Here is a 12,474-nt window from a genome sequence, read left to right as displayed (position 1 = left end):
TCAGGCAGATCCCCTGAAGGAAATGGCAACCCACTCCAGTATTCTTGCCTGGGAAATCCCATGGACAGAGAAGCCTGGTAGGCTATAGACCATGGGGTCGCAAAGAGTCAGATACGACTTAGCAACTAAACAACAACACATTAGCTCACACACACTACACGGGAACTAGTGAATTCCTCTCTGTAAACTGTGAGCACCATCCAGTTACAACTGCATCCCGGAGCTAGCCCTGGTAATGAGAGCAGGGCAAGGCGCAGGTGGAGGCTCCAGATCAAAGGACCTATCCTGCTAAAAATCTAAAACAGACCAAATGCTCTCCTTATTAAATAGTCCAAAACAAGCGATGATCACAGTATACACTTCTATTTTTATATAACCCACTACATTCAGTTCAGTCGCTCAGTCCTGTCTGACTCTTTGCGACCCCATGGACTGCAGCACACCAGGCTTCCCTGTCCATCACCATCTCCTGGAGCTTGCTCAAACTCATGTCCATCCAGTCGGTGATGCCATCCAACCATCTCATTCTCTGTCATGCCCTTCTCCTCCTGCCTTCAATCTTTCCCAGCATCAGGGTCTTCTCTAAGGAGTCAGTTCTGGCCAGGTGGCCAAAGTATTGGAGCTTCAGTATCAGTCCTTCCAATGAATATTCAGGACTGATATCCTTTAGGAATGACAGGTTTGATCTCCCTGCAAACCGAGGGACTCTCAAGAGTCTTCTCCAACACCACAGTTCAAAAGCATCAATTCTTTGGTGCTCAGCCTTCTTTATGGTCCAACTCTCACATCCATACATGACTGCTGGAAAAACCATAGCTATGACTAGATGGACCTTTGTTGGCATTAGGTTCAAATAATCCCACGTAACCATTTGTTCACATACACAAATGGGTAATTCAGGGATCGGCATGGAATTTCCTGGTGTTATGTTTAGATGTTTCAAAGAGACAAGTGTCTGGTTCTCTGAGGATGAAATATCCACTCTGTCTACTTCACAGGGTTGTCATGAAGATCAAATGAGATCATAAAGCGAAACTGCTACATAAACTGAAACTTCTCATAAACATACAAGGTAGTGCAGGTTCTCTTCATCTGAAGTCGAGGGCCACAAAGCTTGGTTAGACACAGATGATAGCTTCTTGTCTGGCTGGACAATGATGACCCTATGATGACCCCGATGACTATGATGTAATTGTCTTTACCGGTAGCAAATCTAGCCACTCTTTCTAGTCATCAGTGTTACTAACAGCAAAGAAGTGGTTCAGTAAATAGCTCTGGACCTTTCTCTGCAACATCTCTGATTGTTAGGGACATTCTCATATTAGGATCTTATTTTCCTTTTTTACACACAAAAATTCACTATTTCCTATTTTCTATACTTAACTCTTAAGATTCTTGAAAAATAAAATCATAGTTAACACATGTGAATGCAATCACACAATAAATACATTTTTTAAACTAGAAATAAGATTTAATACACTACAAAGTAAAAACATAACTCATCATTTCTGTTATAAAATTCTGCTGTGTGTGTGTGTAATTTCTGCCTTTAAAAAATACTCTGTCTTTATATTTCATGTTGCTTTCTGTAACCCAGACCCAGGCAACCACCCATCCCCTACATTTACATAAGTATTTCAGCTGATAATGTTTACCTTACCGCCTCTATTTGAGAAGACAGTTGATTATTCAATATGTATTACACAGTACTTAACACATTTCTAGAATTCTGTGAATATATGAACACATGTTGACTACACCAACTATTTCTTATTTACTATTCTGTGTTTTCTCATTCAGTCCTTAAATTAGTTAACAAGCTAGTCAACCTCATGCCGTGGAAATGGAGGCAGTCAAGCACAACACAAGAACACAGGCCTCGGATGCAGAGCCCTCAGTTCAAATTCTCTTTTACTACCACCTGAGTGACTGTGGACAAGTTGGTACCTTTGGTCTCATTAATTTCCTTATTTTTAAGATTAGATAAGAGACATCTGCAGGTGCCGAGGTAAATGATGACTATGCAGTGACTCTGGCCCATCACAGGTGCTCCACAATGCTAGTTCCTTTCTTTTAAGAACTCTCAGCTACCCATTCCAACTTTGACACTACTTATAGAGGCTCCTCCTCCACAAAGCTTGATATTTAAAAGCATTGTAGGAATTTATCTTATAGATTCTTCACCTATTTTTCAAATCTAATATGCCTCGAGCTCCTAATGTCCCTCATGGGCTCTCATTACGATTTGGCAGTGGTACTATTCGACCACAAGGAGCAGGTGGACACTGAGCAGGGAGGGCAGCCTGTCCCCAATCCTCCCTGGGGCACTGGCAAGTCAGCATATCATCACGAGCTGTACACTCAGTCCTGGAAGCTGCCTCGTGCCAACAGGTGCCTCTACACTCCTGAGTGAGCTCTCAACTCAAGGCACTTTATTTTTTAAAGGACAAATGATTAAGTCTTCATATTGAGGTGAAACCTGCTCTGACAGTCACTGCTGGGGGGCGGCGCTGGCTCCTAGAACAGGCTTCTGTTTTACTCGCCTGGCATCTCTGAAAGCCTCATGGGACTCAATGGCTGGTACCCAATCTAAGGTCACAATAAAAGAGACTTCAAGTTACTCCTCCAGACAACCTTCTAGGAGTGTGAGTTAACTCTTGATGGGGTACAAGCAATTATAGCTTCCCAAGAGAAACAATCACTTAAGCATTCCCAATGAAGTATGTCATGTGGAACCAGGGCTAGAGTTTCCACTGCCTGATACTAATATGCACTATGGTCTCAGAACAGGCTAATATCATCCAAGATTCTAATTAAAAGTTGGATCAGCAAGCCAGAAATAACTGCCAAGTGGAGAGACAACTAATTGCCCAGCTGACAATCCTGATGCCTAGAAGGGGAGATGGCTGACATTCCATGAGGAAGTCAGAGCCTAAACATACACACTGCTGGGTGCTAGCCTGAGTGCTGGTGACCCCCCTGCACTTGCTCTGCAGCCCTTCCTCAGCAGCTAGTCCCCAAAGGAACCGACGACGTGACTCAGGCAGGGAACAGGCACGCTTTCTCTGCTCAAAGCCAGGCGTCCCAGTGGCCCCCAAATGCCCCGCTGAACGTGCTATAAGAGCATTCCTTATTCTTCCACTGGAGTAAACGACAGCAGATATTAAGGGCTCTCCATCTTCATTTCTTCCTTTAATCCCTCACAGGTTCTTGGTGCTCTGGTAGCCCTCTCTGTAGATACCTCAATGATTCCTCTTTTCATTCCTCTTTAAGTATTCCCTCATTCCCTGAATCTCAGGCAGGCCCTCTCCACTTCCAGGAATAAACCAGCCTAGCGTGCGATGAGAAGGGCAGTGTCAATAGAGGGACGTCCTTGCCCTCAGATTATCGCATAGTAAGTAAGTAATCACAGAGGAGCACTGAAATGCGGCCGGGAGGCAGCCACGCACTGCAGAGTTAATCTGAGACATGGGGGAGTTCCAGCACAATTCCTCATGATGAGCCTGAGCTCTGCTTGGAGATCAGACACCTCTGCCAAGAAACCCTGAACACACACCCTCACATTGCTCAGAAAGGTGCAAGCCAGAGCTACTGTTTCACCCTCTCAGATTCCCCAGGAGAGGCACTCTACTATAGCCATCCTTCCAGGTTATAGAAGGCACGAAAAGGTTCCATTACTGAAAGCCACTGTGACAAAAGACTACTTACGGGTGCTCTATGAAGCCAAGAACAAGCGCAATCAGTTCTCTCATAGTGACAGATGCAGTTCTCCACCCAACAAATCACAAGTACAAGCACCCGTCCCAGGAACAAGGCAAGTTCTCTCACAGGAGGAATTTCATCAGACTGACCAGGTCCACGTGTGCTCCCCATGCTCTTCCCCATCAGGGCTGACATGTCATTACCTGTACAAGTGACGGTTGTCCTCGAAGTCTTCCTGGCCCCATTTTCCCTTGATGTCTTCAATAACGTGGTTCTTCAGGAATTTTTTAAGCAGCTGGACCGTTTGTTTGCGGGTCACTTCGGGGCCAAAGTTTTGGCTGCACCTCAGCAGCTCGTGTAGCCAATCCACAGCTTCAGTCGCTGTGAAGCAATGCTCGTAACTTTTGAAACGACAGCGATGTTTCCGTAATGGCATCTTGGCGCGAAAAAGTTCAACTGTTTCATTCCACTTGGGGCAAAAATGGAGGAAAGCATTTAGTAAATTTTTTAAAATGTTACTGCATCCTAAATATTAGGACAACAAATGCAGTTTTTCCATTTAAAAGACTGCCTCAATAACAGAAGCAGTCCAAGTTTTTTTTTTCTATTTACGACCTTTAAATGCTAAAGTAACCTTATAAACAAATACATTTATTCATTCAATAAATATTTACTGGAAATGTTGTCATCAAGTTGTCCTTGATGTGAACTTAATGGATTTTTATGTTAATGAGAAATACATGAACAAAACTAGTAGTAAAAACTGAGGCCGTAATTCAATTCTTGGAGTCCTACATTTAATATAACTACCTCATTCAGCAAGTACTTACTGATTATTACACGAGGCGTTGTATGGGGAGAGGAAAAAAGAGATACATAAAATATAGTGCCTGGTGTCAAAGAATGTTTAAAAATTCTGCAGAATACTATCCTATAAAAAAAAAGAAAAGAAAAGAAAAAATTCTAGCGATTTCCCTGGCAGTCCAGAGGTTAGGACTCCAAGCTTCCAATACAGGGGCCAAGGGTTTGATCCCTGGCCAGGAAACTAAGATTCCACATGCCACATGATGCAGCCAAATTTAAAAAAGAAAAAAAAAATTTTAATCTAGATATTCACACCATTATCAGCCATCCCAAAATTAAATGAAATGTTCACATGTGATGTTCTTCCTACATAATTACTCCACTTCCTTAGGACCCTTGTCATCCCGCCAGTCCTACAAGTTCTGAAAACTCAGTCTTACTCTTACTACCATTCTCTCTTCTTTCATGCTCCTCTTTTAAGTCTATTAATTTACAGACTCTGAACCTTATTTTTTACCTACCTTTCCTACTGAAATCAGTTCTTCCTTTTTCTTTCAACGATAGTCCTGACCTTAACATATTCTTTTTATTTTGCCCAACCCTGTAACCTTGTTTTCGCCTCTTCTGCGTTTCTCTCCATACTCTCCGCTGCCCAATCACCTCTGCACCTGTGGTCCACTTCTCTTCTCCCTTCGATAGCCTACCTCTCTCAAGCACAGTAACCATCCCTGAGTACACAACACCAGGTGCGTCAAGGGCCCAGGTCGGGTCTATTCAAGCACGCTCCCTGGACGTGCAGCACAGGGCACAGCAAACACAGCAGGTGCTCAACACGCAAACACCTAACTGGTCTTTCCCTTTTCCTGTTTTTATTAAACCACCTCCTAACTTCATGTAATTTAATTCTACTCTGATTCTCAATCATGTCTTCCTCCTGGCCAAATTCAAACATCTTTATGTCCTCTGCATATCAATCTTTCTACTTCATTTGACACTACGATAAGCCATGCTTCAAATTAAGTTGGTCCAGATTTAAAATTTTTTTTAATTCTTAAAACCACGCACAAAAACAATGCAATCTGTAGAGTAAGATAACATATACCAGAATTTCTAAGACAAAATGAAAAATTCAACTCAAGAAAGGGCATTCAAAAGAAAAATGAAAAAAACACTTAAACAGGCACTTCACATAAAAGAATCTCCAAATTTACCATAGTATATGCAGAGATGTTCAATCTCATGAATTAGCAGTGAAATGCAAATAAATCCCCAATGCAATAATATACATGCCTACAGAAAGACTAAAATGAAAAAGATGGGCAATACTAGGTGCCAATCGGAACATGGAGCAACCAGAAATAATATGCACACTGTATAACCCAGAAATTCCATTCTTAAGTGTGTATATATATGCAGCAGAAGTATGTTAACCAAAAAAAAAAAAAAAAACAAAAGAAGTATGTTAACCAAAAGCCACACTGTTCAAAATAGCACTATTCTTATTTAATAGATTAAAAACCCAAATGTCCATCAACATAAGAATAAACAAATTCATGCAACAGAATAGTGTAAAGTAATGAGAATAAACAAACTATTGCTACATGCAGTAACATAGATGAATAACATAGATAAAATGTAATTGATAACTGTTTTTGCTTCACAACACAAGTCAAATTACAAAACACAACACTGAGTGTTGAAATCAGTCAGTTCAGTCGTTCAGTTGTGTCCAACTCTTTATGACTCCATGGACTGCAGCACGCCAGGCTTCCCTGTCCGTCACCAACTCCTGGAGCTTACTCAAACTCCTGTCCATCAAGTCGGTGATGCCATCCAACCATCTCATCCTCTGTCGTCCCCTTCTCCTCTCACCTTCAATCTTGACCAGCTGCTGCTGCTGCTGCTAAGTCGCTTCAGTCGTGTCCAACTCTGTGCGACCCCATAGACAGCAGCCCACCAGGCTCCACCATCCCTGGGATTCTCCAGGCAAGAACACTGGAGTGGGTTGCCATTTCCTTCTCCAATGCATGAAAGTGAAAAGTAAAAGTGAAGTTGCTCAGTTGTGTCTGACTCTTAGCGACCCCATGGACTGTAGCCTACCAGGCTCCTCCCTCCATGGGATTTTCCAGGCAAGAGAACTGGAGTGGGGTGTCATTGCCTTCTCCGATCTTTCCCAGCAACAGGGTCTTTTCCAATGAGTCAGCTCATTGGTCAGGTAGCCAAAGTATTGGAGCCTCAGCTTTAGGATCAGTCCTTGGACTGGTTTGATCTCCTTGCAGGGACTCTCAAGAGTCTTCTCCAACACCACAGTTCAAAAGCATCAATTCATTGGTGCTCAGCTTTCTTTATAGTCCAACTCTCACATCCATACATGACTACTGGAAAAACCATAGCTTTGACTAGATGGACCTTTGTTGGCAAAGTAATGTCTCTGTTTTTTAATATGCTGTCTAGGTTGGTCATAGCTTTTCTTCCAAGGAGCAAGCAAGTGTCTTTTAATTTCATGGCTGCAATCACCATCTGCAGTGATTCTGGAGCCCAAGAAAATAAAGTCTCACACTGTTTTCACTGTTTCCCCATCTATTTGCCATGAAGTGATGGGACTGAATGCCATGATCTCAGTTTTCTGAGTATTGAAATGTGCTTCCTATTTTTTTCTCTTGAACATTATTCCATTTCTTTACTTCTTAGTATCAAAAATATTATGATAGTGGTGCTATAATACAGCACTGGCCAGGGACTTCAGAGACAAACAAGTGCTAGATAAAGGTGTACTTGCCACACACTGGCAGTGTGAACTTGACCATGTCAGTTCACCACTTTAGGCCTCAATAAAATGAGAGTCCCCTTCACAGATCACAGCCTTGTTGTGGCGAAGGGGCTTACATTACTCAATGAAGCTATCAGCCATGCTGTGCAAGGCCATCCAAGACAGACAGGTCAAAGTGAAGAGTTCTGACAAAACGTGGTCCCCTGAAGGAAGGGATGGCAAATCACTCCCGTATTCTTGCCGTAAGAACCCCATGAACAGTACAAAAAAAGACAAAAGATATGACACGAGAAGAGGTGCTCTCCCAGGTCAGAAGGTGACCCCCTGGGAAGGGCAGGGCGCAATTACTAATAGCCCTAGGAAGAATGAAAGTGCTGGGCCAAAGCAGAAACGATGCTCAGCTGTGGATGTGTCTGACGGTCAAAGTAAAGTCCAATGCTGTAAAGAACAATATTGCATCCAACTCCAGGAGACAGAGAAGGACAAGGGAGCCCAGCGTGTTGCAGTCTATGGGGTCGCCAAGAGTTGAACACAACTTCACAACTAAACAATAACAACAAAATGAGAGAACTGGAATCTTTAGAGTCGATTCAAACTCTCAGATTCAATGACACCTGTAAGTCTTTTAAAGTTCACCTGTTATATCAGAAGACACATACAACTCAGAATTAAGTTCAAAGAAAGGATTGGTAGATTTATGCTGTTTTCAGAAAAATCAATTTTCTTTCTCACCATTTCTTGTTAACTAGTGTTTACAGAACTATTTAATACGTGGATTACAAAAATGAAAGTTATTTCAGTGAAGATGAGTAAGTTGCTAATTAGCTTCCATATTCACCATGAATTGACTTACAGAGTCTGTCATTTGATTTGGGGCATAGAAATTTACCTAGTCCATAAAATGTTATTTTCAGATAAGACTTTGGTACCTTAGAAAATGGAGCTGTACATGGTTTGAGAAAGTATAGTGAGCCATGAAAGGAGGAAGCAAAGGCCGGCTCATTGTGTACCACTAGGTTTTTCCCAAGCTTTTCTGAAGATTAGGTTGAGTGTAACGGTGGGAAAAGACGGAAATGGTAAACTGGGAACCAGGGAGGCAAACAGAGCTGAGGCAGAGAAAGAGGGCTAACTGATTTAACTGATAGAAGCTGTAAAGCACAAATGAATTATACTCAGAGAAACACTTAGAGATTTTACAATGGGGGGAAAGTACCTGTAATGACTACAGAGATCACCAATAAATCAGGAATTCTCACTTTAAAAAAAAAAAAAAAAGCCTATCGCTTTCTGTGTTTTCAAAAATCTGAGTTTAAGTTCAAGATTCTCAAAGAGAATAAAATCGAGAACTGATTGATACTTAGCAAATTCTGGTGAAACTGAGGTGTTTTCATCAATTATTCACATAATTTCGTTTCCTATTTAACTCAGTCTTGGCTAAATGTGACTTGAAAATCATTTCTTGGGAACTGAAAACTTCTGAAGAACAGAATACTTTTCTTCATAAATTCTTTTGATAACACTTTAATGTGACTCAGAATCAAGAATGTCTTTCACATAGGCAGGCTGCATCTATAGAGTTACTTCATACAATTCTGTGAATATGAGATTTAAAAAGTTTCAATTATCATGTAATTTATTTTTTTAGTCTAAAGCTAGAAGAATGAGAACAAGTCGCCCCAAGATCCAGCGTCTCTGTTTCCCCTGTGTAGTGAATAAATTGGCAGTTGTTGTTCAGTCGCCAAGTCACATGGACTGCAGTACATCAGGCTTCCCTGTCCCTCACCATCTTTGGGAGTCTGCCCAAGATCATGTCCATTGAGTCCATGATGCCATTCAACCATCTCATCCACTGCTGTCCTCTTCTCTATCTGCAGTAGGAGAATATTACTTTACCTCCACAAAGGACAGTAAGCTTTTTTGCTTTTTTTGTTTTTTTAAGATTTTTTTTGATGTGGGCCATTTTTAAAGTCTTTATTGAATTTGTCACAGTGTTGATTCTGCTTTGTTTTTTTGTTTGTAGGGTGTAGGGTGTTGTTCTTTTTCCTTTTTTTCGGGGGGGGGGGAGCATGGGGGGCGCCTAAGGCATGTGCGCTCTTAGCTCCCTAACCAGGGAGCAAACCCACAGCCCCTGCATTGGAAGGAAACCTCTTAACCACGGGACAGCCAGGGCAGTCCCAAAGAGAGTCAAATTTTTGAATGTCCCTGATAAAGCACAATCTGTATCTCATCCCTAAAGATGGACCAACCAATAGCCTTGACCCCAGATGGTTTCAAGTGGTAGAGGCACTGTGACATGGAACTTGATAAGAAAACACTATTTGAAAATAGTGTTGTCCCTGCCACCAGGATCCATACCTCTTAGAGACTACCCCAAAGGAAAACCTAAATTTATATTAATTTTTTTAATGAATAAATCATTATGGGTCATATGTATACCTATGGCTGATTCATATCAATGTTTGATAGAAAACATTAAAATTCTGTAAAGCAATTATCCTTAATTAAAAAATTAATAAATTTTAAAATCATTATGGGTGTCTGAAGTGGATTGTTTGCAAAAATGAGGGCAATAACTTCTTCCATCCTGTTATCTTTTCCTGGATATCCCTTAGGGGTGCAAGGAACAATGAGCCTAATTCTCAAGTTAGCTGTGGCCAGAAGTGGTGACAGTCCAAGGAGTGCAGTCTCTTCCTCCCAAACCACCTTTAAGCTTTCATAAAAAGTCGTCTAAAACCAACCCTGGACATTACCAAATTATCTCCATTTATTCCATTATGAAATCGCTATAATCACTTGCTTCAGGTCACAAAAAAATCAAGTATGCCTCAGAACTCTGATTATCAATGCTCTTCTCCCAGGAAAAAAAGGCAGCACCCTGGACCACTGGGGTCTGAGAGAAAGAAAGTGAAGTCGCTCAGTCGTGTCCGACTCTTTGAGACCGCAAGGACTGGAGCCCACCAGGCGCCTCCGTCCATGGGATTTTCCAGACAAGAGTACTGGAGTGGGTTGCCATTTCCTCCTCCAGGGGATCTTTCCAACCCAGGGATCGAACCCGGGCCTCCCGCATTGCAGGCAGACGCTTTACCGTCTGAGCCACCAGGGAAGCTGAAAAGTCTCTTTCAAACCATCCGTCCGGGCCCACCCTTCCCCTTCATTTAGGTGGGTGCTGATAGAAAAAGAAACATCAGGAGCCGGAAACGTGGCCAGAGAGATCCACCTCTGTTTAGGTTACCGTTGCAAAGAACTTCAAGTGTCACCACAAGTGACACTCAGGATGGACACGCCCTGCCCGTAAAGGGCGGCGGGTGGCCCAAAAGTGACGGACTGACTGGATCATCCTCTCCCGGCGGGGGACGTAGGGTTCCAGAAGATCAGGAAAGGGGAGGAGGATGCCGTCGAGCTCTTCCGGGCGCTTTAAACCCGGAGTCGCCGTTCACTGGCGAGAACCCAGCCACCGTCTCGGGATCCAAGCTGCGTCCACCCTCGATGGGCTGGGCCCGCGGCCGGGCTAGCCTTTCTTTAAGCATCATCTAGAATTTGGCCTCACAAGCTGAAACACGCCCCGCCTCCAGAACTCGGTCAGACTAGCTCTGGAGAAGCGAGTACTGACGAGTCCACGGTCGGCCCGCAGGCCGGGGGCTCGCTTCGCCCAGACCCCCGCACGCACACTCACCAGCCTGGTGGCCCGGTATGGCCCGGGCCCCACGATGCGGTGCTCCATGCCCCGCACGCCACGGCGGCGACCAGCGCCGATTCCCGAGAGTCCCAGGCGCCGCAGTTTGAATCCCGAGCCCACGCGCTGCAGGCGCTGATTGGGCGGCGCGGCGGCACGTGACGGGAACTGCGGGGCGGGGCTGTCGGGGCTCGAAGGAGGGGCCGGTGGGCGGCTCCTCCCGAACCGCCGGCGGCGGAGCGAACCACAAGCTTGAAACCAACTCGGTTCTAGCGCGTGCCCACGCTTGCCCAGCCCGCGCGCACGTAGAGGGGTCGCTTTGAACTTGTGTATTTCAGAGACCGAAACCCGGCTGGGCTGGATAGACAAAGCCATGTGCACCCTTTCAAGTGCGCGGTTGAACCTAGCGGTTGCGGCTAAGATTGGGAGAAGTGGGTAGTGAAGGGAAGCGAGTGGACTCCCTCTTCAAGCGGAGGGACGTGTGAAAACTAGATAAGAGCACTTGGCCCCAGGGAGTGTCGACAGCGTGAAAGAATAAAGAGCTGGAGAAGAGCCCCGTTCAGCTTCCTGTGTTGTTCTTTTGGTAGCGTCCTCTTTCCCTGGAACTTGAGTTCTTTGTTTTTTTGAATCTGACTGAAATTTTCAGTCCTGTGCCACAGGGCTGTGAGGTGTTTTTTGTTTCTCAGGATTTTCCCCCTAGGACTTGATGATCTGATTTGCAACTGTTCAAAGGGACAATTGAGGTCACCATTCTCTACCTACCACTCGAGTTCAAAGTTCAAATCTGGTCCCCTCAGCGATCATTCGGGATGAGATATAATGAGGAGACAAGACAGGGATCAGATGCCCTTATTCTAGTAATACCCTTCCTCCATTTCCTGCATTAGATACGTATTAGCTGCATTTTAGAAAACCCCCAAAATTCCTAAAATATTACATATTTATTAGTTTTGTAATGAAAAAAAAAAAGCAATAAAGATAGTTTTGTATTTCCAATCTTATCAGAACTTTGTGGGGTTTTTGAACTTCTAAATTCCGCAGTGCGAGCTAAGTCGCTTCAGGAGTGTCCCACTCTTTGTGACCCTAAGGACCGTAGCCCACCAGGCTCCTCTGTCCATGGGTTTCCCCAGGCAAGAATACTGGAGTGGGTTGCCATGCCCTCTTCCGGGGGATCTTCCCAACCCTGGGATTGAACCCACATTTCTTACAACTACCTGCATTGGCAGGAGAATTATTAACCACTAGGACCACTTAGGAAGCCTCCGTAGAAGGGACACCAATGGGGCACGAGAGACAGAAGGAAAAAAGGATTTCAGGGCCCTGTCCATCTGGAAACTGTCATCACTTGCCACAGCGGTGGACTTGGGATCTGATACAAAACATCATGCCCTGCTTCTTGAGCATTTTCCCAAGAGTCCATCATGAGCTAAAGACAAGACAGTTTCTTTTTCTGGAAAGATATATCTCCCCATGATCTATGTATAAAAAGCCACGGTCTTTGTAAATATATAAAAGTCCACAGTCT

General features: G+C 43.8%; 1 protein-coding gene across 1 annotated transcript in view; it reads right to left on the bottom strand.

The window, feature by feature from the left end:
• Positions 1 to 11,070, bottom strand: part of DEPDC1B (DEP domain containing 1B) — a 92,308-nt gene extending 81,238 nt beyond the window's left edge. Inside the window, exons 1-2 of the mRNA XM_043887676.1 lie at positions 10,950 to 11,070; positions 3,906 to 4,171 (exon numbers count right to left, since the gene is read on the bottom strand). Coding sequence (XP_043743611.1) covers positions 3,906 to 4,171; positions 10,950 to 10,997 — 314 coding nt within the window. The 5' untranslated portion in view covers positions 10,998 to 11,070. The remainder of the gene's footprint in view (positions 1 to 3,905; positions 4,172 to 10,949) is intronic.
• Between the last annotated feature and the right edge of the window lie 1,404 nt (positions 11,071 to 12,474).

This window comes from Cervus elaphus, chromosome 25, assembly GCF_910594005.1.
Source record: "Cervus elaphus chromosome 25, mCerEla1.1, whole genome shotgun sequence".
NCBI lineage: Eukaryota > Metazoa > Chordata > Mammalia > Artiodactyla > Cervidae > Cervus > Cervus elaphus.
The sequence above is the reverse complement of the archived record's forward strand: the minus strand, read 5'-3'. Positions and strand labels throughout refer to the sequence as shown.